Source organism: Tiliqua scincoides, chromosome 4 (assembly GCF_035046505.1).
Source record: "Tiliqua scincoides isolate rTilSci1 chromosome 4, rTilSci1.hap2, whole genome shotgun sequence".
Classification (NCBI taxonomy): Eukaryota; Metazoa; Chordata; class Lepidosauria; order Squamata; family Scincidae; genus Tiliqua; species Tiliqua scincoides.
This window is the reverse complement of record NC_089824.1, coordinates 16217319-16245291: the sequence shown is the minus strand read 5'-3', so window position 1 is coordinate 16245291 and position 27973 is coordinate 16217319. Positions and strand designations below refer to the sequence as shown.

Here is a 27973-nt window from a genome sequence, read left to right as displayed (position 1 = left end):
GCGAGCAGCATGAAGAAGCAACTCTGGAAACACGAAAGCTTCTTTCTGCTTTTAATTTTCCAAGTTCAGATTTTTTGCTTAGAGGATGACAACCAACCAGCTGCCGAGATCTGCTCAACACACACAATTTTACCTGGACCCAAAGGTGAGGCATCTCTGAGACACTAGAGGGAAACTTATTTGCAGTAGCTGTCTCATATATTTTAGGGGACATTCATATATTATTTTCCCAAGAAATCTGATGCGAAGGGAAAGGGAACATAGGACTGCCAACTTTTAAACCAACTGCAGCTTCTGTGTCTTTAGCAGCCCTTTCTGTGCAGACTTTAGCAGCCACTTCCATCCTCTGAAAATTCTCTCTCTCTCTCTCTCTCTCTCTCTCTCTCTCTCTCTCCCCCCTGCATATGTGTGTGTGTGTGTGTGTGTGTGTGTGTGTGTGTGTGTGTGTGTATCAAGATGCTGTTAGAAGCACAAGAGCAAGCTAAGCCAGCTTCTAGTTGGTTGGCAACCCAAAAGGGAATCAGATTCGCATTGAAAACTAAGGAATAATGGCATCTAAAGATGAATAATTCAAGTGTCAGCTGCATCAGTTACAATTATTAATCACACATTTAATGATCTGTGCATTCAATCTATCTGGCTGCAGTGGTCATGGATAAAATGATGATGAGGCAGGAGAATGTGGTAAAAATTATTCGACTTTAGAAGCATAAGGGCTTGGCAAAGATGTGGCTGGAATAACTTGATTTAAACTTAGGTCAAAATGAAGAAGAAGATAGAGAAGTAGAATCACCACATGGCCATCAAGTTCAAAATTCCTCCTCCTAGCTGGATGACTCCAGGCAGGTGAGAAAGGCGGCAGTCCTCTCCCTGTGTTGCCCTCCAACTGATATTCAGATGTACGTCTAAAGGTGAAGGTTGCATGGAGCCACCTTGGCTAAACCAAAGGCTTTCATGAATTTGACCGATCCCCATTTAAGGCAAGTACAAGAACAATAAAAGGTGCAGTATTCACTTCTGCTGCAAAGAGTGTAGTGGTTAGTGGGTTAGGCTAAAATGTTGGAATCATGTTCTGCTATGAAACTCATTGGGTGGGTGTAGAACCTGTCATATCTTTCAACTTGCTCTTCCTCACAGGGTTGTTGTGCAGCTAAATGGTGCTCTAGAATCTTTGGGCAAGTGATGGGCTGCTCACAGGTCACCTGGCTCCATCACCGCTTGTAAAACCTTGCTCATTTCAAATGAGCTTTGAGGAAAACACTAGTTAACTGGCTGTGGGTGTGTCTGGTGCTATGTCTGTAATGGAGTTTTTTTCTTTTCTTTTATGATTGAATTTATTGTATGCTGCATTGTTTGGACTGATTGAAAACTGTCGCTTCCCCCACTGCAAATTCCTCTGGCTCCAAAAAATGGCCAAGAAAAAGGGAAGGAGTTTTCCTGAGTGTCATGGTTGGCCCCACAAAACTCTCACTGTTTTCAGGGTGGGGTTTACCAGTGTGGCCATCTTCCTTCTGGGCTCTCTGTGTTTTAAAAACACAGCAAAAGTTGCCCCTTCTGAGTGCTGCAGCAGCAATGCTCATTGTGCAACTTTTCCTGGCAACCAGCTCCTCACTGTAAGGGGACATCCACTAAAGACAAAAGAAATATTTCTGTACCCAGCATGTAATTGGTCTGTGGAACTTCTAGCCACATGATGTGTCGATGCCATCTGGCCTAGACATCTTTAAAAGGAGATTGGACAGATTTCTAGAAGCAAAGTCCATCACAGGTTACAAGCCGTGAAGAGTATGTGCAACCTTCTGGTTTTAGAAACAGGGTAAAACCAGAAGGCCAGGTGCAAGAGAGCAGCAACAGGAAGCAGGTGTTTTGTTGTCTTGTGTGCTCCCTAGTGGGCCACTGTGAGATACAGGAAGCTGGGCTAGGTGGGCCTTTGGCCTGATCCAGTGGGGCTCTTCTAATGTTCTTATGAAAGGCATGAGCTTTTCATTCCCCAGTTTACAAGTCCCCATGATCTTGTCTGATCTCAGAAGCTAAGCAGGGTCAGGCCTGGTTAATACTTGGATGGGAGACCGCCTGGGAATACCGGGTGCTGCAGGCTTCTACCATAGTCTTTCGAGACTGAAGGTTGCCAACCAATTTCAAATTTAACACCAGTCATGATCAAACTGGGTGATTTTGGGCAAGGTGCCATGTCTCAGCCATACCCCCCCCCCGTCACTGTATGAGGACCATAACACTGATCAACCTTACACTGCAGTTGTATGGATTCCTGAAATAATCTAAGTGAAGTATTTTTAAGTATTTAGGACAGGTGTTGAGTGCTGTTATTTCCTGTTGTTGCACACTATCCAACTTCCCAAGGGTAAGAAATTTCGGGCCGGGGGGGGGGGAGAGGCAGTGATGGACCTCCCCTTGAGGCGCCCTTTGGCAAAGCTCCATGAAACCACCACCCCCACGTGAAGCTGCTCCTGCCACTCACCTGGACCAGCATGGAGCCTCATGCAACTCCAGAGGACCAGCAGGAGAAGCTGTCTGAGGCTTCCCCACATTCTTAAACTGTGCTTCCGGAAAACCAGAATCACAGTTTCTGACTGCATCAGGAGCCTTCCCGCGCGGTCCTGGAGTCATGCGAGTTCTGCACCTGGGGCATTTGCCCTGTTCAGCTAATGGGAGGTCTGTTGCTGGGGGTAGGGCTGCTTGGGGCTTTCTGGTTTCCTTTGGAAGACAGAGCACTGGAGCTTAGGGCATTTTAATCATATCTTTGCCTTATGAACAAATACACATGTAGAGCATCAGCACACAGCAGGCAGCAGATTTCCTACAAGGCAGCAGATTTGCTAACTCACATCTATTCCAGAGAGAAACCTATCACCCCAAGCTGTTTTCAGCCCTCAGGCCTCTCTCTCTCTCTCTCTCTCTCTCTCTCTCTCTCTCTGTGTCAAAGACTACAATGTGTGCTGCTTATTTATACACAGACTTTTAGCTGGAAGGTGTGGGATGCCTTATCAGTTTCCTTAACTCTGGAGGTTTTCCCTATTGCAAACATTTCAGAGAGATTTCTGCATCCTGAGACCCTTTCCCCAAAATTAACCTCCATAAAGAAAACCATTAATGAACATTAACATCCTCAGATCCTGATGAGGCATGGCCTGAAGGCAAACCCATAAGATGGTCAGAACCTCTGACTGCATTTCCTTTCACTTGGGCAAATTTGATCACAAACATAGCCACATGTTTACACAATGCCCCATACCTTCGTGCAAACAGGGGTATATAGATGGTGGGGAAGGCACAGGAGAGCAGCTAAATAACAGAGATGTGATTGTAAATGGCAGAATGGGCCCAAGATGCTATCCCCCTGAAATGGTGATGTGATGGCCTCTGCTCCAACCAGGCCCTGGACTGGGAAAGAAAAAGGGGGTGGTGGAGCAGAACAGATAGTGTGGAGGAGAGGAGGGTAGTGGGCTTGAGTGAACTTAATTTCAAGTGTAAGCATTTTTCAGCAAGGACTTTGATTAGCGCTATTGCTGCCTGAAACCTTTTTAACTGGCGATGCTAGGAACGGGACCTTGTACATGCAGTGTGCTCCACTAATGAGCTATTAGCCAATGAGCCCAATATACCTCATGTGTAGAGCAACATCCCAATCGTCAAATTCACATACCAGATTCCTATGAGATAATAACATGAGGGTGTTCCCTAAACAGGACACTTTGAATGTGTGCATAGGATTGGATTGTAAGCATCTTGGATCAGGGATCTGTCTTTTGCTTATGTTATTCTGCAAAGCACTACACATCTTGAAGGTACTAGCTGGGTCTTGATTCCTGAGCTCCCATTGCTTCCTTCTCTCCACTGTCCGACCTAAGGTTCAGTAGGAAAGAGGCTTCCTTTTGTGACGCTTCAAAATCAATGCCATTGCAGAAAGACTTCTTGGCCGCTCAGATGGTTATTTCATGTATTTCATGGCTTTGTGTGTGGATTTTTCCAAGAACAAGGTCAGCCCTCCTGCTGGGATTCTCACACGCCAGCTGATTGGGATGCCCAAGCAGAGCAACGTGCCGTGATCAAACCCATATTTTTTAAAGTCAAGCCAAAATGGATGCTCATGTGAGAATGCATCTGTGGGTGGTCAGATTCTCATCTGGTTCCCTGGGGATCAGAAAGCGGTAACAGACTCAGCAAGCTGATACTGGAGCTAGAGCAGTTGGGGAATAGTGAGATTTAGGGAATCATTTTGCCTTTAAGTTTGCCTGTAATCATCTGCTTGTATTTTTGCCAAGATCTGCATCCAGGGCCACTGAGAGCTGGCACTGGGCCCAGGGCAAGATGCACAATTGCCCCTCCCCCCCCGTTCCTAAATTTTCCTACAAACCAAATGTTACTACATCTTTCCTGTTGTACAGAGGTCTCCAGTTTGGAGACTGCTGTTCTAGACCAGGGGTGTCCAAAGTTTTTGGGAGAAGGGCCACATCATCTCTCTGACACTGTGTCAGGGGCCGGGGAAAAAAAGAATAAATTTACATTTAAAATTTGAATAAATTTACATAGGTTTACATAAATGAATATATTAAAGATGAAGGTATATGAATGAATGAAGGTCTTGCAATAGCTCAAGGCCTATGAAAGGCCTTGCACAATGCAAGGCTGGCCTTTCCTTCGCTGCTGCTACTACATCACAGACGTGAAACAGTAAGCAGTGGAGGGAGCCCTCATTCCACAGCTCTCACAAGAGGTCAAACAGTTGCATCGGGCCAGTGTGGGCTCTGGCAAGTCTCCAGAGGGCCAGAGGCTTATTGGAGACTGGGGGCTCCCTGAGGGCCGCATTGGGAGTCCTCGAGGGCCACAAGTGGCCCCAGGGCCGGGGTTTGGGCACCCCTGTTCTAGACACACAGTAATCTAGGAGAAGGGTTGAGCTGATTATTGGGGCCTGAGAATGCTGTGAACTGAACTGGGTGATGTACCACTGGGGCCTAGTAGTTCTGCTCTGAAGGTGTAACTTTCACTTTCCCATGTTTGAATTGTACTAATACAGGTTGGTGCTTATGGAGAAAACCAATACCAGGCAGCAGGCTCAGAATTGTTCGCGCTTTCCCAGTGGCTCTGGCAGTGAGGGGGAGGGGCTACTTTACACAGGTGTTCAGGAGCCTGAAAAACTTAGCATTTTGACCCCCCTCTAGCTATGCCACTGCTCCTCAATCCTGTCCGTATCTTGGCAGTGCTGGCGCTGAAGCCATTTCCCAGACTGCTTCTTTTATTCTTTATCTTTTATTATCCACCTTTGTACTTTTAATAAACCCTTTTTACTTGGGAACTTACATTTTACTTTTACATTTTAACCCTTTACCTGCTTGTGATTGGTTGAACTCAGACAGAGCCTTGCCTCAATCCTCCTTGTCCCTTGACTACATGCTATTGGAGAGGCTTACAAGGAACTTTCCATGCAACTGGGAGGAAGGTTTTCAAGGCTGGTCTCTCTTTGCCCTCATGGGAGCAGGAGAATCTACCAATTTAGGTCCTGGCATAGAAGCATATTGGGAGGCACCAGCACCAGTACTCCCCTCACACACACACACACACACACACACACACACACACACACACATACACACACACACAAGAATAGCCCTACTGGATCAGGTCATAAGCCTATCTAGTGCAGCTTCCTGTATCTCACTGAGGTCCACCAGATGCCTCAGGAAGCACACAAGGCAACAAGAAACCTGCATCCTGGTGCCATCTCTTGCGTCTGGCATTCTGAGGTAGCCTACTTCTAAAATCAGGAGGTTTTACATACGCATCACAGCTTCTAACCTGTGATGGAGTTTTCCTCCAGAAATTAGTCCAGTCCCCTTTTAATGCCACATCCTGTGGCAAGGAGTTCCACAGGTGACTAATCACATGCTGGTATATATATGCACACACCCCAATCACCAGATATGAGAACAAATAAATATAAACCCCAGCATTTACATTGTTCATTGGATATTGCATTGTTCACTGACTAGTTCCATGGGTTCAATCAGCAGTTATGATTGTGCCAAATAAATCACTGACTGAAATTACATTGCATAGATCCCATAGAGCAGCTTTGATCATCTTAATGGCCCTTGTTAGTTTTAAAAGTCAAATCTTGATGGGAGTATATGAGTTAAGAGTGCAATAAAAACGATTGACAGTTGTGCTTGCTAATAGATATTCAAGTCTGCCCCCTGGTGGCCATGCGTTTATCGCCTATACCACAGAATCTAATATGGGCGGCCACTTTTTTATATAAATGTGTATATATAAGTTACTGTTATGTAGCTCAGTGACAGAGCACATACTCAGCATATGGATTTAATCCCTGGCACCTCCAGGTGGAACAGGGAACACTCCGTCAAAAATTATGAGAAGGTGTTGCATGGAATTATGCATGGGAAAGATAAAGTGGATAGAGAGATGCTCTTTACACTCTCACATAACACCAGAACCAGGGGACATCCACTAAAATTGAGTGTTGGGAGAGTTAGGACAGACAAAAGAAAATATTTCTTTACTCAGTGTGTGATTGGTCTTTGGAACTCCTTGCCACAGCACGTGGTGACGGCATCTGGCCTGGACGCCTTTAAAAGGGGATTGGACAAGTTTCTGGAGGAAAAATCCATTATGGGTTATAAGCCATGATGCGTATGTGCAAGGTCCTGATTTTAGAAATGAGTATGCCAGAATGTCAGGTGCAAGGGAGGGCAGCAGGATGAGGTCTCTTGTTATCTGATGTTATCTCCCTGGGGCATTTGGTGGGCCGCTTTGAGATACAGGAAGCTGGACTAGATGGGCCTATGGCCTGATCTAGTGGGGCTGTTCTCATGTTCTTATGTTGCCAATCAGTACAAAAAATGAGCTAGAGGGCAGTGACGTAGCTGGAGGAGGTGTAATGCCTCTGTTTTGCTCCCACTGCCTGGAATGGCTCTGAAGGGGAAAGGAAGTGACTACTTGCATGCTGTGTTAACTTAGTGCTTTGCACCCCGTCTAGCTATGCCACTGCTACAGGGACCAATGATCTGATTCCATTGAAGGCTGCAGTCCTATACATACATTCCAGGGCATAAGCCTCATTGAAAACAGTGGGACTTATTTCTGAGCAGATATGCATAGGATTGCACTGTAAGACAACTTCATATGGTCCTAGATCAACAGTGGCCAAACTGTGGGTCCCATGGCCCACCAGTGGGTCACAACCCAATTCTTGGAGGTTGAAGAAACTGACAGGGTAGATTAGGTGATGTGCATCAAGAGTTAAACAACCTGCTGCTGGGGGAAGGGAGCTCTGCTGCCCAATCACCATTATAGCCACAGAGGCTTGAGCAGCTGGTAAACTGAAACTTTTTTTTAGGTGGGCCCCAATGTTAAAAAGTTTGGGAACTACCACCCTTGATGGATAAAATGGATCCCATGTCTTGCCTGGTTGAGCACAAAGGTTTTTGATGCCATAGAGGCAACACAAGCTGAATAAAAACAACGGCCCAAATCCTAACCAACTTTCCAGCACTGGCATAGCTGTGCCAATGGGATGTGTGCTGCATCCTGCAGTTGGGTGGCACTCATGGAGGTCTCCTCAAAGTAAGGGAATGTTTGTTCCCTTACCTCGGAGCTGCATAGCCCTTATGTCAGTGCTGGAAATTGAGTTACGATTGTGCCCAATGTGTCTTCTTGTGTGCCTTAAAGGCTAATCCAGTGTTTCTCAAACTGTGGGTTGTGACCCACTAGGTGGGTCACAAACTAATTTCAGGTGGGTCCCCATTCATTTCAATATTTTATTTTTAATCTGTTAGACCTGATGCTACCATAGTATGTGACTGCATTTGGGGAAATGTTACAGACCTGTACTTTTGTATATACTTATGTATATTCTTTTAACAATGATAGTAACTGGAACTTACTCCTGGGTAAGTATGGGTAGGATTACAGCCTAGGATTGTTAAAACTTTTCCTGCTTAATGATGTCACTTCCGGTCATGACATCACTTCCGGTGGGTCCTGACAGATTCTCATTCTAAAATGTGGGTCCCAGTGTTAAATGTGTGAGAACCTCTGGGCTAATCCATTTATCGTGGCAGAAGCTTGCCTGGGCCACAAACCACTTCATCCAATTTGTGACACACAGAACATAAGCCAGAAGAAATGGGTCTGTCTTTAAGATGCTTCCAGTTGTTTCCATTGCACTCAGGCAACAACAACCAGTTGAACAGACTGTGTCATTGTTTCCAAGTCTCTCCAAAACTGCGACTCACTGTGTCCTCACGGAAGCTTCCCAGGATCTGGGAAATGCAACTTTGAAAACACATTGACACTACTGTGCCATCCGGTCACCACACCAAAAATAAGCCAAAATAAAAAAAAACCCAAAAACACACCTGAATCAGTCCAAGGTCAATGTCCTTATTGCTGAGAACTTCAAAGATTTTGAACTGGGCCCTCTGAGTTGAGAAGCTGGCATGGGAGACAACCGGAAGGGGAATAATGGATGCTTCGCCTGTAGCGATGTGGTGTATTTTGAGAGCTGCCTTATTATTCCAGCAAATGTCAATTATGAACTCCTCAACATCAGTTGGTGCCTCCAAGCCCTGCTTCTTGTGGTCACCAGGGCTCCTGTCCATCTTCCAGACCTAATCACTGCATTTGCACAGTTCTCCTTCTGGAAACGATCAAACTCGGGCAGAAAACAAGCCTGCCACATTCTGAGTTCCCTGTTGGAAATGCAGGAAGGCCTCACCGCATCCTGGGTGCTGGCCAACCATTGTTCCTGTTGTCTTTGTAATCACTTCCTCTTCTTCAGGGCTGTGCGCTATAAAAAAGGGGGGATAGACGTTATGCCAAGGTCTGGAACTGTTCGCCCCTCCCCAACTACACCCCTGTGTATAAACCAGGAGACACTAGAATGTTTGACCTGATTGATCATAATTAGATAGGAGCACTGACCTAGCCTGCATCTCAGTACAGGCTTCCAGATGTCCTTTTCTGATAGCCATCTCTATGCCAAGCCGGAGGTGAACTTGGGATGGGCAAGAAGCAAAATGGGTCCTCAGACCGCAACCTTCAGCTCTTGGTCAGAATTAGTCACAGCACAAAGTTCTGATCTCTAAGTGAATACTTCTATTCAAGCCTTGGTTTCAAGCCCACTTCACATGGGAACATCATGAGCGGCTTAACAGGCCACTGAACTCCAAGTCTGTTCAGATACAGCACTTGTTGTAACAGAAGCTGCCACAGGAGGGCGGCCTGACTCAAATCTTGGTACCTCCTCAGGCTTGGACTTGGTTCCCTAAAATGTTTCCCTGGTTCTTCCCTGCAAGCAGCTTCTCTTGGTCATGATTTTTTGTTCTAAAGTGGCAAACTTAAACACGCTTACCTGGGAGTAAGTCACACTGAAATAAATCAGGCTAACTTCTGAATACCTATGCATATGATTGAGCTGTAGGTAACTACAAAGCTGTCTTTTTCCATCTTTTTTTTTCACTTTTATTAGGCATCACCCTGCTTTTTGAGGCTTTTATGTGAATTGTTGAAGGTGACGCTGCAAAACATGTTTCTTGTCGCCGCTGTTTGCTATTTTTGTTGTTACAGAAATGTTTATGGCTTTTATTGCGATGTACGGCTATAACAATTGTTTCTGAGTTTGTTGTCATATGCTTGCTGCTAGCTGCTTTGGGGTGTACATAAATGGAATGAATGAATGAGTGAGTGAATTAATGGCCTCCAGGATCTGGGCATCTATAATTTCTTCTTTCAGCACCCAGGCCAGATCGTTATTTTCCTAGCGTTTGTTTCTCTGCACAGCATGTAATGTGGTGCTTTTTGTGTGTTTGAAGGAGATGATGGCAAGAAAGGAGACCAAGGAGAGATGGGAAAACAAGGGAAAGTTGGCCCTGCGGGAACCAAAGGTAGGGAAAAAAAAATCTGATTAAAAAAAATTGTGCTGTGCAAACATTTTGGTCACCCACTTCTTCCTCAAGAGTTGTATCTTCAGTAAACCTTTACTAGGCACCCCCCGTGTGTTGCTGCTTATTGATAATACCCATGAGTGCATAAAGATCAGTGGTGTAGTGGAGGGATTTGTGGAGTGTGGGCTGGAACATAGTGTCAAACTGTTACGCTGCAGATGCCTGATCTTGTCTGATCTCGGAAGCTAAGCAGGGTCAGGCCTGCTTAATACTTGGATGGGAGACCACCTGGGAATACCTGGGGCTGTAGGCTTATACCATAGTCTTTTGAGACTGAAGGTTGCCAACCAGGAGTGGTGAGATCATCAGAAGGAGCACTTGTGGCCTTTGAAACTTTTTTCAAGGCAACTTAGCCAAGAGGAAACCTCAGGCTCAACTGGTGAGAAATTTGCCTATGGGACAAGCTCCATTCTGTCCTTGCTCCACATGCAGATAAATGATGATCAGGGGAGGGGATGAATAGATAAAGGGAAAGGAATGAATGGATGGAAGAAGAGGAAAAGGTAAACCTGGATCATGACCCTCAGAGAGAGAAGAGGGGACATATTTATTTCATCTCATTGGATGAGGAGCCCAGAAAACACAGGCTGTAAATGCTTTGGGCAGCTGGTTGTGTACAAATAATGGCTACATAAATGCATACAGCCACCCTGGGACTATATACTGAAGGGTGGGATATAAATGTAAATGGTAATAATAATAAATTGCATCCATACACTTACAGTGTCCTCAGTGCATTGCCCTTTTGATCAATATGATTTTACGATTGTAAATGTACCGGTATACAGCCATCATAAACATTTTCTGATGTGACATTCCTTCGTATTACAAAAACAGGGTTTGAAGCAGATGAGAGAGAAGAAAACAAAAAACCAAAAAAAAGATGGATGGTCTGCCACATACATTTATTGGCTCTTAAAAGGACACAAATGGAAAGCTACAAAAAATTAGGCTGCCACTCAGTTTAGCCAGCTCATCTGTGGCATTAAAGAATGTCAGAGCAAAATGCTGGAAGCTCCTCCTAGATGCATTATAACATAACAGGTCCTGACATTATAATATCCCCAACCAACATCATTGGCTGCTGGTGGTGGTGACCTGATGTTGTAGCACAGAGTAGGTGGTGTTAATACATCTTACAGAGGGAACAGGGAGAATGCAGCACAAAGTATCCCGTCACACCAAGCAGTTTCATTTCCTCAAATGATCCAGCAAAGTCTGTGCTTACAGTAAGGATTGTTGCTACACGATACGCCCGAAAGGCATTCACTTGAACCACAATGAATTTCTTGCCATGAGGCAAAACCTTCCCTTCATGTCTGACTTGGCCAAAACAGAAGACAGAGATAACAGTGGGGCATGTTTTGGATCTTGTGCTTCCCAGTTTTTTTCACTCTGAAGGATGAACCTCCAAAGAGAAAGAAACAGGGGAGAACCCCCTTCTAGACTGACACCCAGGGCAGCCTGTCCCCCAAACCCCTATTTGCTATTCCATTGTGAGTTCCATATGGCATCCCCAAGGATATCTGTACATAAAATTGCTCACACACACACACACACACACACACACACACACACACAAAAACCAAGGCATTTTGCTAGTTATCAAAAAGTACACATAAAGGATGTCATAGATTGATTTTATCACATTCTTATTTCTGAATCCTTTTTTACAAAGGAAAAAAAGCAGCTCTGCATGGACACAATCATGAATTCTTGAAAAAAAAGCAACTCGGCCTTGGGGCACCTCAACTGGGAGTTTTTAGTTAGACAAGCTTTGAAATTTCATGCTGTTTCTTCTCCAGCACTGGGGGCGGGCGGGTGGGGGAGGCCATCTGCTACCAGTCATCACACTATCTCCAGTGACAGTAAATCAAAGACAGTTGCTCTTCAAAGTGAATCCAGCCTGTTCGATTGGATTGTTGAAGCATATGTGAAGTCTTCCACAACAAGGCTGGAGAGAAAAAGCACGAATCTTTACAGCTCCCGCTCTACAGATGGCCACAGCTTTGTAGCTGGGGGATTGGACTCCAGGAAAGGGAGAAAGCAGGTGTGGGACCCCTTGTTGCTCAAACATTTCCTTTCCACCTTTGTTCCCCTTGCAGAGCTCCTGCGCACCACACGATCATCAGAAATGAAACAGATGAAGCCTTTCCCATCATTATTTCAGGGAAGCACTTTACCTGTTCAGTTTCTGCCTTTCACATAACTATTGAAAGAACAGCAGTCCTTCCAGGAGAAAAGCTGGTGACCCTGTTCCTCAAAACCCAGCCATTGTCCTAATCAGATCCATAGGGTGGTCCTGACCTTGCCACAGAGCCACTACAGATTTCTCTGTCGTATGTTAGTGGCTCAGTAGAATAGCTAGAGGGGGCCAAAAAGAAAATATTTCTTTACTCAGCATGTGGTTGGTCTGTGGAACTCCTTGCCGCAGGATGTGGTGATGGTGTCTGGCCTGGACGCCTTTAAAAGGGATTGGGCACGTTTCTGGAGGAAAAATCCATTACGGGTTACAAGCCATGATGTGTATGTGCAACCTCCTGATTTTAGAAATGGGCTATGTCAGAATGCCAGATGCAAGGGAGGGCACCAGGATGAGGTCTCTTGTTATCTGGTGTGCTCCCTGGGGCATTTAGTGGGCCGCTGTGAGATACAGGAAGCTGGACTAGATGGGCCTATGGCCTGATCCAGTGGGGATGTTCTTATGTTCTTATGTAAGTACTGCAAGCGTCGCAACATGCCATCCCACTCACCATCAGAGCATTCTGAGCAGTGAGGGCAATGCAGAGTTACTCAGTCATGTCCATGTAATTGCAACATCTGAATAGGACTACAAAGCCATATGCACTCTAAGTGGGGCTACCCTTGAAATTGGTTTGGAAGCTGCAGTTAGTGCAGAATACGGTGGTCTGGTTGGTGACTGAGATTCACTGGGCTGAGTCTGCCATGCCGTTGCTCCAGTGACTACACCAGCTACCCATTCCATTCCGAGTCCAACTTAAAGTGTTGAATATGAACTTTATACGGCACAGGACCAGGGTACCTCAAGGACCACATTCTCCCATATAATCCTGTATGCCTCTGATGATCATCAGATAGAACCCTGCTTATGTTGCAGCCATCATCTGAAGCCAAGGGAATGGTAGCGAAGTGCAGGGCCTTTTCTGTTGTGGTACCATATCTCTGGAGCAAGTTATCAGAAGATTCGAGAACAGCCCCTAAGAACATAAGAAGAGCCCCACTGGATCAGGCCAAATGCCCATCTAGTTTAGCATCCTGTATCTCACAGTGGCCCTTCTTTATATGGTTTCAAAAGAGGTCTAAGTATTGGCAACCTTCAGTCTCGAAAGACTATGGTATCGCGCTCTGAAAGATGGTTCTGGCACAGCGTCTAGTGTGGCTGAAAAGGCCAATCCGGGAGTGACAATCCCTGCCACACCGGGAGCAAGTGCAGTCTGTCCCTGGTCTGTCTCCCTGGCTATGGGCCTTCCTTCTTTGCCTCTTAGCCTCAGACTGTTGGCAAAGTGTCTCTTCAAACTGGGAAAGGCCATGCTGCACAGCCTGCCTCCAAGCGGGCCGCTCAGAGGCCAGGGTTTCCCACTTGTTGAGGTCTATCCCTAAGGCCTTCAGATCCCTCTTGCAGATGTCCTTGTATCGCAGCTGTGGTCTACCTGTAGGGCGCTTTCCTTGCACGAGTTCTCCATAGAGGAGATCCTTTGGGATCCGGCCATCATCCATTCTCACGACATGACCAAGCCAACGCAGGCGTCTCTGTTTCAGCAGTGAATACATGCTAGGGATTCCAGCACGTTCCAGGACTGTGTTGTTTGGAACTTTGTCCTGCCAGGTGATGCCGAGGATGCGTCGGAGGCAGCGCATGTGGAAAGCGCTCAGTTTCCTCTCCTGTTGTGAGCGAAGAGTCCATGACTCGCTGCAGTACAGAAGTGTACTCAGGACGCAAGCTCAGTAGACCTGGATCTTGGTATGTTCCGTCAGCTTCTTGTTGGACCAGACTCTCTTTGTGAGTCTGGAAAACGTGGTAGCTGCTTTACCGATGCGCTTGTTTAGCTCGGTATCGAGAGAATGTGTGTCGGAGATTGTTGAGCCAAGGTACACAAAGTCATGGACAACCTCCAGTTCATGCTCAGAGATTGTAATGCAGGGAGGTGAGTCCACATCCTGAACCATGACCTGTGTTTTCTTCAGGCTGATTGTCAGACCAAAATCTTGGCAGGCCTTGCTAAAACGATCCATGAGCTGCTGGAGATCTTTGGCAGAGTGGGTAGTGACAGCTGCATCGTCGGCAAAGAGGAAGTCACGCAGACATTTCAGCTGGACTTTGGATTTTGCTCTCAGTCTGGAGAGGTTGAAGAGCTTTCCGTCTGATCTGGTCCGGAGATAGATGCCTTCTGTTGCAGTTTCAAAGGCCTGCTTCAGCAGGACAGCGAAGAAAATCCCAAACAAGGTTGGTGCAAGAACACAGCCCTGCTTCACTCCGCTTCGGATGTCAAAAGGGTCTGATGTGGAGCCATCGAAGACAACAGTGCCCTTCATGTCCTTGTGGAAAGATCTGATGATGCTGAGGAGCCTGGGTGGACATCCAATCTTGGGGAGAATCTTGAAGAGGCCGTCTCTGCTGACCAGGTCGAAAGCCTTTGTGAGATCTATGAAGGCTATAAAGAGTGGCTGTCGTTGTTCCCTGCATTTCTCCTGCAGTTGTCTAAGGGAGAATACCATATCAGTGGTGGACCTGTTGGCTCGGAATCCACACTGCGATTCTGGATAGACGCTCTCTGCAAGTACCTGGAGCCTCTTTAGTACAACTCGGGCAAACAGCTTTCCTACAACGCTAAGGAGAGAGATGCCGCGGTAGTTGTTGCAGTCACCCCTGTCACCTTTGTTCTTGTACAGCGTGATGATGTTTGCATCCCTCATGTCTTGAGGTACTCCACCTTCTCTCCAGCAGAGACAGAGGATTTCATGCAGCTCAGTGACTATGATCTCTTTGCAGCATTTTAGGACTTCAGCAGGGATGCTGTCTTTTCCAGGTGCCTTGCCAAAGGCAAGGGAGTCCAGGGCCACGTGAAGTTCTTCTAGGGTTGGTTCACTGTCAAGCTCTTCCAGCACAGGCAGGCACTCAATGTTGTTCAGTGCTTCTTCGGTGACTACATTTTCTCTGGAATATAGCTCAGAGTAGTGCTGCACCCAGCGTTCCATCTGCTGCGCCCGATCCTGGATGACCTCGCCTGTGGCAGACTTCAGAGGGGCAATTTTCTTCTGTGTTGGACCTAGGGCCTGCTTGATACCATCATACATCCCCTTGATGTTGCCCGTGTCAGCTGCTATCTGTATCTCGGAACAGAGCTGGAGCCAGTAGTCGTTAGCACATCTCCTGGCAGTCTGTTGGACTTTGCTGCGAGCAGTTCGGAGGACCTGCAGGTTGCGCTCACTGGGACAGGCCTTGTATGCTGCTTGAGCTCTCCTCTTTTCCTCAATGACTGGTGTCAACTCCTCAGAGTGGGCTTCAAACCAGTCTGCCGCCTTGTTGGTCTTCTTGCCGAATATGGACAAGGCGGTGTTGTAAACGGTATTCTTGAAATGTTCCCATCTGTTGGATGCGTTTGCGTTGGCCGGGCCTGGAAGAGATTCCTCAAGCGCTTGTGCAAATTCCTCCACTTTTCTCTGATCCCGGGTCTTGCTGGTATCAATGCGAGGTCTTCCTTCCTTTTCCTTCCTTCCTTTTTCGTGTGATACTGTCAAGAAAATCCCTGTCAAGAAAAGAGGTCTAAAATGTACTTATTTCACTTGGAGAAACATCTCTTGGAGGAGGGAGGAGAAAGCTCCGAGGGCTAATCCTTTGTCATTGCTTCTGTGCCATTGTTTCATGCTGGTGCTGATTTAGGGCATAATCCTAACTCACTTTCCAGCACCGACATAAGGGCAATGCAGCTCCAAGGTAAGGGAACAAACATTCCCTTATTTTGAGGAGGACTCCATGTGTGTCACCCAACTGCAGGATGCAGCACATGTCCCACTGGCACCGCTATGCCAGTGCTAGGAAGTTGGTTAGGATTTGGGCCTTATATTGTTATCTGTATCACTTAATCTTGTATTTTTAAAAAAATTGTTTTAATGTTTATTTATATGTTCTTACTCATATGCTTTTATTTGCTGTATTTTTATTTATTGTACAATGCCTTGAGCATAGGAAAGGCAATATATAATTTGTTTAGGAAGTAAAATAAATGTGCAAATCCGTAAAGACACCTGTCTGTACGGATGTTATAAAACACAACATGTGAACAGTCTTCTTGTTTCAAATACAGGAAGAGGCATTAAACCTCTTCCTGCCCTGAGCGATCATGTGCAGTCCCTTCTCTTTTATGAAAACTTTGGTTTCCAAATAAGCTGTCCATTTCCAAATGTGGCTGTCCATTTCCCACTCCCAAAATATCATGTGCTACATGGGGATTCTTGATTATTCACTCAGTGGTGTAGCTAGAAGGGGTGCAAAGCACTAAGTTTTGCAGAGAGCCTCAGTGCAGCATGCAAGCAGTCCCTCCCCTTCGGAGCTATTCTGGGAGGTGGTCAGAGCCACCAGGAATGGCTCTGAAGGAGAGGGGCCGCTCACACACCGCACTGAGGCTCCCTGCAAAACTTACTGCTTTGCATCCCCTTTAGCTACACCACTGTATTGACTTTGTGTGGGGTTTTTTGCTTGAAACTTAGGAAACATCATTTTGAGAAATTGCTTGTACAGTAAATAGTTTGAGAAAGTTTTGATACAGTCAAATGGTCTTCCAAGAATGAATAAAACTGTTTTCATTTCCAGGAGACAAAGGAGAAATAGGAGATATGGGGGACCAGGGAATGATGGGTAAAATTGGACCAATCGGCAGAAAGGGTAAGTTTATGTTTTAATTCTTGACCAAACATTCTGAGTGTGTTGTGAGACACAGAACAAAATGTGAAACATCTGTTGTTTATGCTTTCAAAAAAAAAAAGGATGGTTTTTCTTTCCAAAGCAAAAGGAACAGCGATATAATTAAACTGGACTTTCTGCCTTTCACCCGTGGCTGGCAATTATAGGTGTGTGCTAGCCTATAGGTGTGTGCTATAGGCTAGCAGAGGAGAAGCCCTGAGATTTTACAAGGCCTACAAGTTTTCACTTCTTAAACCTAAAAGAAAACTTTCCTTGAGTAATGTTGGGGGGAAATAATTCCAGTTTAGGATAAAGATCAGAAAATTTTGTGGCATCTTCAAAAGAAACAGGTCAGTGGTTCCCAAAGTTCAACAGGGAAGTTGGGAACCAGGTAAGTCGTTGTGGGGGCGGGGGGGGGACAGCAACAGCACCATAGCAGTAGCTGTAGGCTCTGCAAAGTGCAGTGTAAGCGGCCCCTTCCACTTGCCATCAGAGGCATTCCGGGCAGTGATGGCAACATACAAGTGTAGTGGTACCCATGGTTGGCAGGTATATGTACAACCGCATGAGTACAAAGAAAATAATTGCCAACGAAGAGGCCAGAAGGCTGAGAAATGCCAGAGGCCCCATGGGTGATATTTCAATGAGCAACTCAAATGGACACTAGGTAAGTGCACTGACCGTCACAACAACAGCATGAATTGGTGGCAAGAAAACACAGCTGGTTGCAGCCAAAGTGTTGGCTCTGTCAATGGAAAGAGCTCCCGTACCTAAAGGGAGATTTCCACTCATGGAAAGGGCCAATAAGTCACACTGGAGGCTGAGCAGATTAAATCAATTTTCATTCAGGTATTTTTAGGAGATTGCATGTTAATGAAAAGAATGGGTTCCTGAAATGCAGTGCAACCTCTTGCCACCAGGTGGCATGAGTGTTAGCCATCACTGGACTGACTACACAAAAGCTGCTTTGGCAAGAGGAGACACAGATGATGTCTTTTTCAGAGAGCAGAGACTGGCACAGCAGAGGTAGCTTCCACATCATGGCCTTTTAACGCTCATGTACCAACCTGGAGCACCGTGGAAATGCTTTTCCTCCATACAGCACTTAAGAGAGTGCTATCTCATCCAACAATGTCTGGCCTCATAACCTGGACCAGAAGTAAGGCTGAGCTGAACGTTCTCTAATGAGAACTGTTGGCTCAGAAAACCTGGGGGAAAGTGGGGACACAAAAATCACCCACCATGTCCCAGTCACCTTTCTCATCACCATCCACTTCATTGTGGTGCTGCCTTCTCAGCAGCCAGCATATAATCATCACTTTGTCCCAGAAGCCCCAGCTAGAGTGATGACAAATCATCACATAGCATTCTTCTGTGTGGCTTCTGGGGATTACTGTTGGCTACCAGCTCTACCATCTGAGTCTCCTCCTACCTGCTCTCATTTTGCCACAAGCAAATGGAGTGGCGTTCCAGCCCAGTGATAGAAGAAAGTTCAATCCAGCAAAGGTCTCCAAGAAGCAAAGGTTCACACAGAGGCAATCAGAGTCATTGCAGAGTCACCACCCAGGGCTGGTGTAAGCTGCAACAGCATCTGATGCTGTTGTGGGTCCACCATCACTCTGCTACAAAAACAAAAAATCAAAACCCTGACATACTCCTCACTCGTTGCTGTGAAGCCTGGAAGTGCAGGTTTCATTTACAGGTTTCATTTACAGGAGGGGGTGCTGCCAAGGTTTCCTGGCAGCGCACAAGGAGTACAATAAGGATGTGATCTGCTTTTCACTCGAGTGAGTGGGAAGAAGATAATTGCAGCTTGTGTTGTTTTCAAGTTGGAGAGAGTCAGCAATGGCAGAGATGGGGTGAAAGGCACCCTGCATCCACCACCCACTTGGAACTCCTTGCAGTCTTCAGCTGATGCAAACCTTATCAAGTGGTCCCATGGATGGACCAGCAGTGTATATATCCTCTCCTTTTCCAGACCCACTGTTCTCTCAGTGTTTGAAAACCTGCAGAAAAGCTTCAACCAGAGTTGCTAGAAGAACAAAAAAAGTGTGTGTGCATCCCAAAGGCAATGTTGTTTCTATCTTACCACCGTCAGCGCTCTTAAAAATTGTTCAATCCCCAGTGTTTTCCACCCACCTGGGCAGGAAATGAGTGCCAGGCATCATTTGGCCACAAACATTTAATGGGTCAGCTATTAAAGTTTGCTTGCTTGTTCATTAAGGTTGCCTGAACCTACATGATGTCATGTAATGAAGCCTAGGAGGCTCTGCTGAAATCTCCAGGATTCTTCTCAATAGTCGCTTGGAGATAGATGCTGATTCCTGGATGCTCCAGGTCAGTCCTGGAGACTGGCAATCCTATTGTTTACCAAAATGAAAATTAATGGGTTCAGTCTGGCACATCTGCTCTTACAGCTCTGTCCGTCTCTCAAAATCCACATGATGAATGCTACTCATCTTTGCCTGTGAGAACCTTCTCATGTAGGGAAATATATTTTCTCATTCATGCAGGTGACAAAGGACTGAAGGGGTCATCCGGCCTATCAGGAGGAAAGGGCAAAGCAGGTATGGTGTTTGTTTCCCATTAGATTTTCCTAAGTAATTGATGTCCTTGCAGTCATAAATGGTCAATGTATTCACTTAATGGTTTTCTACTTTAATGTTCCTGGGCAAGAGGAGGAGGGGGAGAAGTGTGTTTTATCATACAAATTGACACTTTTCACAATTGCTTTCTGGCTGCGCGCCAGAAAGTAAGGAAGGAAGGCAAGATAACGACAAGAGAACCTGTAAAAATACCACACACAGTAACACAATACAAAGATCATGGCGGCAGTAAATGTCCTTTGATCAAAACGACCAACCTTGATCAGGCTTGCCAAACTGTAGTAGGGCCCATGTGGAAATACTTAGAAATCTGCTGTGTTTTGAGTCAGGATCAATTCTCATGACCAACCAGTGTGGTACTCTACACTTATTCCATTGGCTCTTAATTCACTTTCAGACAGTTTTCAGCAGTGCATTCATTCTTAATACACCAATCTGGTTATGTGAATCAGCTCTCAAAGCCATTGGAGACTTATCCGAATCTGGAATATAGATTGTTATAAAAGATCCTATGATTCCATGCAACCGATGTGGATAGTCTGGTATAAGAGAGTCTAATGGATAATATTCATGGGTTCCCTTCCTGTGAAGGAAAGAATTTTCGTCCAAAAGGATAAGATCCTTTGACTACAATCCTTTGAATTGTATCCTAAAATGAGGATTTTCTTTCCCCTGAAAGTGCATCCTCTGGGAGATTCTTAGAGTACAACCCAATATCTTTCATAACCATTTTTATTCATATTGTTACAAGTCACACAGCTTGGAGGCCTTGTTTAAACATGAAGCCAGGTACACAAAAAACTACCTGTGTACAGTTCAACAAGATTTGGTTTCGGGGTGCTGCCAGCCACATGGATCCCCCACATACAGTAAGGTACATTCTGCTGACCTGCCTAGGGTCATCTTTAAACCAGGCTTAAGAAAGAAAGATGGTTCCCGTACTTGTGGTGAGAAAGTTTACAGATCTCTGCAGTCAAAAAGGTCTAATTCTCACTGAGATGGCAAACCGATGTCAGTAGGCTGCACCACTTCAGACTGTAGAATAAAGCTCATTGGAAGCAGTGCTCTCCTATAAAGAACAGTTCCTGCAGATAGGTTCTCATTTAGCTTTCTCCACCCTGAAAACAAGAAGCTTTCTACTTCAGATGAGCCTTCACCAGCATTCTGAAGTGCTACAGTCATAGACACAGGTTTTCAATGAGAAATAGGCCTCGATGGATTGAAGGTCAAGACCCAGCTGTGATTGTGTGATTCAATTCTCAGCCTTCAACCATTGTAGTTTTGCTTGTGTTCTTACTGTTGGCATCCTTCAGTCTCGCAAGACTATGGTATTGCACTCTGAATGGTGGTTCTGGAACAGAGTGTCCTCTCCAGTGCGCAAAGCCTGGGTAGAGTAGATATGGAGGATAGACTGTTACCCATGTAGCAAATCTCCCCTCTTCACGTTGCTGAAATGGTCCAATGGAAAGGCAGAAGCCATTACAGTTGGTTCTAGTGGCGTCGCAGGAGTTGCCAGAACGTGACTGTGTTCAGCCATGAACTGCCTCAGGGACTCCGGCTCCGGATTTTGCCTCGAGGGTGACTCCTGAAGCCTCTTCCATAACTGGATGTAGCCATAAGGCAGTGGAGGTTTGGGATCAGAGTTTTCCTTCTCTCAGATGAGCTGCCTTCCCAGGCTAACGAGTCCCATCTCCCCTGTGGCTGTTTAGTCGCCTCTTACGACAAGTACAGCCAAACTGAGGGCCTATTCTTATCCAGCCCCCAGGGGTTTGTGTTCTTAATAACCCCATGAATCACAAGTATGCATAAGCGCCTTAAATTTCACACTTAAAATGGTGTAGCATGGTGTACTTAGTATGGTGTACCAATATACAGTAGTTAAGTGTTGATGGCCTTTGTGTGGGCACTATAATATTAAAATTGACCTGAAGAATCATTGTTTTTACAGTGTCATGGTATTGTAAACTCACTTAAGTCCACCAGTTTCAAAACAATGGCATAGTTAAGATTGGGGGAAAATGAAAGGACAATATTCTGCCCATGGCTTGGTCTCACACAGCTCAACAGAGTTGATTCCTTTTCCCTCTGGTTAATTGGGCAGGCTGATTTCCGAGCTTCACGTATTGGAAATGGGAGCTATGATTCTGAGTTGGGTCTCTTAATGAAATATCACAATTCAGATGCGTCAGTCTTGATTTCAAAATGCATGCATTTATTTTGAACTGCTATGTATGCTCATCCATCTTGCTGCTTACCTGTATCGAGTTAGGTGCTGTCTGTGACTGTGGAAAATACCGCAAAGTTGTTGGACAACTGGATATTAATGTCGCTCGACTCAAGAGTTCCATTAAATTTGTAAAAAATGGTATGTTTCATATCTTGTTTTCTAAATTGCCTTTCATTGTCACGTGATAACTTCTGCCCTAGCCTGTAATACAATACAATAGTCAGTTCCAGGCCTGATTGTTGAGAATTTTTGCATCCCAAAGACCAGGAAAATAACGGTAGTGCTGTACTCAGAGCATTGGCAGGTTCTCATCTGGAACAATGTGTTTAGTTCTGGGTGCCACATCTCAATAAAATAAGCTGACAGGTTGGGGGAAAAACTCATCGAACAGCTATGTGGGTGATGAGAAGCAGAGAAGGTAAATGTATGAGAAAAAGCTGAATATATTTAGCTAGGAGAAAGTAAAAGAAAAGGAGATCAGATATGCTAACAGTGCTCAGTCAAATCCCAATTTCTTCTAAGACGTGCTGTCCACAGGTACAGAGTATGCAATACATGCACAGAGAGCTTTTGGAGGCTGCTCCTGCCCCATGCCAAGGGGAGAGCTCCACATCATAGGGAGATGACACGGCTATATTAACAGGAGCAAGACTGGAGGAGGCACAGTTTGCGGTTATCAGTCATTTATTGTGAAGTTTTACATGAAATGAGTGGAGGTGCAGAGGCATCCAGGTTATCCAGGGAGGAGGTTAGGGATACCTTCCTTGCACTTCAGTTGGAGTCCTGGGGCAGATCAGTTTGAGTCCTGAGGCCTGGGGCAGATGGAATTCAGGGCAGGGGTCAAAATCCCCACTTAAATCACTAGCAGTCCCTGCTTATAAACACTAGAGGTTCTGGTAGCTTTACTTCTAGCTACACTACATTTCCATTGCAAGCTACTTTCTTGGAAGGCTATATTTTTATTCAAGGCCTGTGCTTCTCTTTTCCCAAGTGTTAGCAGGAATCAGAGAAACAGAAGAGAAATACTATTACATTGTGCAGGAAGAAAAGAGCTACAAGGAAGCATTCACTCATTGCAGGATTCGAGATGGGATCCTCGCCATGCCAAAGGACGAGGCTGCCAACGCCGTGATCTCTGACTACGTCTCCAAGAGTGGCCTTTTCCGCGTGTTCATTGGGGTGAATGACATGGAGAAGGAAGGTCAATTCATGTATGCTGACCGCACCCCGTTGCAGAATTACAGCAACTGGAAGGAAGGGGAGCCGCAGGACACCTCGGGGCAGGAGGACTGCGTAGAGATGCTGAGCACTGGGAAATGGAATGACACAGAGTGCCACCTTACTATGTACTTTGTCTGTGAATTCCCCAAGAGGAGAGAGTAACAAGGAGCTAGAGGGCATTCATGGGGCAGGGGAAGTTCATTCTCTGTTGATCAGCTGTAGAGGAGACAAAGAACATGGCTCCAGTGAAAGGACATCATTAGAACACTACAAGTGAACACTACAAAGCTATGTGACTCACTCCCATGTCTGTATGTTAAGAGTGTAACGTAAGGCAGAGATTCGCTCATTCCACACTAAGCCACTATATTAAGTCTGCCTGCATTGTCTTCTTCAAGCTTGTAGTCCTCACTATTATCCCCGTCTCCATCTTTCCTTCTTGCTTTCTCCCTTCTGCACAAGATAAGAGGGGATTGGACAAATTTCTGGAGGAGAAGTTCATTACGGGTTACAAGTCATAGTAGGTATGTGCAAGCTCTTGGTTTCAGAGGCAGGTTGCCTCTGATTACCAGATGCAGGGGAGAGCACCAGGACGCAGGTTGTGCCTGTTGTCTTGTGTGCTCCCCGGGGTATTTGTTGGGCCACTATGAGATACAGGAAGCTGGACTAGATGGGCCTTTGGCCTGATCCAGCTGGGCTCTACTTCTGTTCTTAAAATCATCTAGCAGCACACAAGCTTGGTGATAGACAACCAGTGGTTAATACGAAATAAGCAATGAGAGCCAAAAGTCACAAATGAATGAAGAGAGGGAGTCCCAAACATGGTTATATCTTTATGGTTCCGCAGAACTCAGAATACTTTTCACAGAAACCTATGTATATTTATTCCTGAATACAATGAAACAAACCAAATTCAATGGGACTTACTTCCAGGTAAGTGTGTATAGCATTGCAGCCTTGCTTACTTACAACCAAAGTAGGTTTACTTAGCGGTATGTCCCAGTGACACTGAGGTCTGGTCTCTATATGTAAAATAGCGTAGTAGTAAAATGGTGGAGACAGAATGAACTACTGCACCACATCATACATCTTTTATCATTCCCCTTTGTTTAAACTTCCATGCAAGTAGAACACACAGCACAGCAGGCAAAGGTCTACGCTAGACTCTTTATCCCTGATGTGCTAGTTTTCTATTTGTAGGGACCTTATTTTGCTATATCTAACTTGAAGTGCTATAGTTCATTCAGCCTCCTCATTCACACCTCATTTTGCTGCATGCATGGAACTACCCTTATTTCTTGGTAAGTATGTCTGTAATTGTCTGTAAAAAATGTCTATAAGCCGCCTTGAGTGCTCCTTTCTGGAGTAGAAAGGCGGGATATAAATTCTACTAATAATAAATAAATAATTGCAGCCTTGCTCTGAAGTAATATTTTGGTAGATCTCAACATTCCATGATACTGTACAGTGTTATGTCTATGTCTTCAACCTGCATACCATGTCCCATATATTGTCCGACCTCACAGGAATGTTGTGAGGGCAAAACATAATAAAGCTCATAGAGCTCACTGCAAAATAAAGTGTTGTTTTATAAATGTTAACCTATTGGATAGTGTTGGGTCTTTTCAACCACCACTCCCACTCCTCCCTGTCCCTTCCAAGCAAAAGAAATTGGGTTACTGTCCTGCTTTTCTCCTTGAGGTCCCAAGCCAAAAGCCATTTGATTTGTCATGAACTGGAGAACGTGAACAGAAGAACTTGAACCACAGGTTAGTCTGGGAGCCACCAATTCAGCCAAATTAGCACCAGGGGCAGGGTGTTGAAAGAATGGCTAAGAGTTGCCCCACAGCTTTCAACTATTGTTAAGAACAGCCACATAAAAGCTCTTTGTTTCTAAGTCAATTGACCAATTCTAAGTCAATTGGTTGTGCTATCAACCTGCACACAGGAGCAAAGGCAGTCAAAGTTTCAGAAATCATTGTTTTACTTACAATTTTGCAGTAGTTTGCTTCCTCTGTGGTATCAGAGTCCTCTACTACTTAGGGAATAGACGACCCTAAATACCTGTTGTGTTTGAGTGGAAGCCAGAGGGTTGGTGCTCTTCAGCAACGGCTGCTTGCTGCTGGGGACAGAGCTCAACATGTTGGATGGTGCTCCTTCAGTGGTCAGGAACAAAAGGGGAAAGCAGATATGCTTCCAACAGCTACTACAGAGGACAAGTAAGGGGTTTCAGGTAACTGGACAATACACTGCCCCCCAGAGTTCTGCAGGCATTGTTGCACCCATATTCCAACTCAGACATGCCCTTCACTACGCAAGTGGCTATCTCCTAAGCCAGTAGTCTCCAAACCACTGGAGTCACAGCACCCCTGCAGCCTCTTCCCAGCTCAGTCAGATGTCACTATCTTGGCTCTCACAAAATCTTGTGAGAGCCAAGATGGTAGCACCCAAATCTTGTGAGATTTTGCCATGTCCCAGGCAGCATCCGAGTCTGCTATGTTGCTGGACCTCAGAGCCCAGTTCTTGGTGTGACAAAGTCTGTGAGGCTCTGCCCAGCAGCAAGGCAGGTGCTCGGTCCCTGCTTCCTGGAATGTTTCTCCTCCCCAACGGAAGCACCAATGACAATTGTAAAAGACGCCTCTCTGCCCAATTAGCAGGGTTTTAAGTATATGTTCTGGTTTAAGATGGAATTAGTATTTGCTTTGGCTATGTTCCTTGGTATTAAACAGAGGGGTTTTTTGAGAAGGATTTGGTCAGTGGCAAGAGACTATATTGTTGTATTGATGCAGCTAGAGAGGCATTGCCTGCCTGGATCTGAGCTCTCCCTGCCCCACCCTTTGTTATCCTCGAAACATTTCCCCATGTTGATGTTTCCCCATGCAATCCCGAAGCCAAAATTTCACTCTCTGATTTTCATTAGCAGGGTGGAGTTCCATAAGAACTTGTACAATCTTGTTTTGCAGAGAATCATATACCAGGAAGGACTAGTAAAGGGAGCAAGAGAGAAATCAAATATTTCAATGGAAGATACAGGTGTGTGCAAGGCATGGCCATTCCAAAGCCATGATTCAGCAATGCACTGAAGCCTGCACTTAATTTTAAGTACATGGCATCCTGATACTGTACTAAACACATCAGGCATGATCCAGTCCCATTGATTTCAATGGGAGATTTATCCACATGCTTAAATCTCTTGCTCTGAAGTCAAGAAGACTTATGGATGCTTCTCTTGGCTGGATCATGTTGATCATGTCTGCAGCCGTTCCTGAAAAAGTTAATGGGACTCGGGCCAGGAGAATGAGGTGGTGCAATTCTGGAATGATAGAATGGACAGAGCCACTTCAAATTGCAGACGGGGTGACCATTTTTTTCAATGTTGCTTCATGCAAAATACTTCCTACAAGTATAAAGATAGCACATCAGGTAGAAAAGTTTTAGCCCAGCCCACTTCTTGCACCGCAGAGGTGTTTTTTTGTTTTTTTTAATACAGACTGTCATTGAAGATGTGATTTTCTCCCACTTGCTGTATGAAATGGCACCCTTTGCTGTGCCACTTCATTTTGCTGCATGTATAGACCAGATTCTACTTCTGTACAATGTGTTTGGAACCAACATCTAAGGCTGTTTTTACATATGAAGTTGAAGTACCTTTGAGCCTCTCACCTACTTACGTTTAAAACGGATCACTGGCAGTGTGAACACAAAGCAGAAAAAAAGGAGTGTAAATATATCCTTAGTGCACACAAGCATTCCAGCTAATGCCAGCAGGAGCTGCTTCAAGTCTCATGGGTGAAAAAAGCACCCACTCATTTTGGTAGGACTTTAGATATGTTCGATCAGGGATGAAGACAAATGCATTCCAGAAGCCCTGCCTTAGCATCTGTTTCTCAAGAACACAAAATAAATCTACCAAGATCAGAATAGTTGTTCCATCTGACCCTGTCTGCTGTCTCCAACAGTGACAACTACCAGATGCAACACACAAAATGTACGACTAGGGCCGCAAGCTTTAATTGGCAGATTTATGATGTCACTAGGGTTTGCATCACCCGGTGAGAGAGGCCAGCATGTCACCCTCATGATGCAGTGGGCAGGGCAATGCTCTGAGCGATGGGTGTGGTAGTGTGCCATTGCCACACCCCAATGGTTTTTTGTCTATACCTTTTGAAAGTATAGAGATATTTCAACATGGTTTGTTTCATTGCATTCTCCATGAAATTATGCATCGATTGATGCATAACATGATGGTATTATTCAAAAGTACCAAGATTTTTCAAAATTTTGGTTAATAATCATGTCACACACACCCCATGCACGTCACCCGGTGTGGCCCAAAGTACAGGTCTGTAACCTTTCCCCAAATGCAGTCATATACCATAGTAGCAATAAGTTTAATATATTAAAAATAAAATATTGAAATGAATCGGGACCCACCTGAAATTGGCTCGCGACCCATCTAATGGGTCCCGACTCACAGTTTGAGAAACACTGTGCTACAGGGAGGGGACTAACCAAATGTTAACAGGAAGCAGGAACTGTCCTGCTTCATTTGGTATTCAGTTTGTCTTCCCCTATCGCATGTCACATACCTCTGTTAAGCAAAAATGTTCCTTTGTTAATAAGAAACAATCATGCTTCAATTGTTTCTAATGAAAGACAAAGGAAAACAAGGGGGGCTGCCTGTACTGTAATAAATAAATGAAGAGAATGGAAGAGGATAGACTTTCTATGTGCTTTTTTGGCCTAACGTGTACATCCCAGTTTTCCACCAAGGGGCAAACACGAAGTGTATCATTTTGCAATGATTATGACCACATGTTCTCTGTGACTATGTAGTGGATGACACAAGTATTGCACATTTCAGTAAATTCCATCAAAGAGCCTATTTGCCCCAACAGCAGCAATTTGCTGCAACAAATGAAGGCAAACAGACACTTGGGGCAACTCTTAGGGGAAAAACAGAAAGGGGAGAAAGAGTTAAGGGAAAAAATCTAATGAAAAGGACGCAGGCTAG

General features: G+C 45.2%; 1 protein-coding gene across 1 annotated transcript; it reads left to right on the top strand.

Annotated features, from left to right (window-relative positions):
- COLEC10 (collectin subfamily member 10) lies at nt 1-24509 on the top strand. Its single transcript, XM_066624916.1, has 6 exons — nt 1-145; nt 9852-9923; nt 16816-16887; nt 19419-19472; nt 21781-21876; nt 22730-24509. Exons 1-6 carry the CDS (start codon nt 10-12, stop codon nt 23119-23121), a joined length of 822 nt encoding a protein of 273 aa, XP_066481013.1. The 5' UTR covers nt 1-9; the 3' UTR covers nt 23122-24509.
- The last annotated feature ends 3464 nt before the right edge of the window (nt 24510-27973 follow it).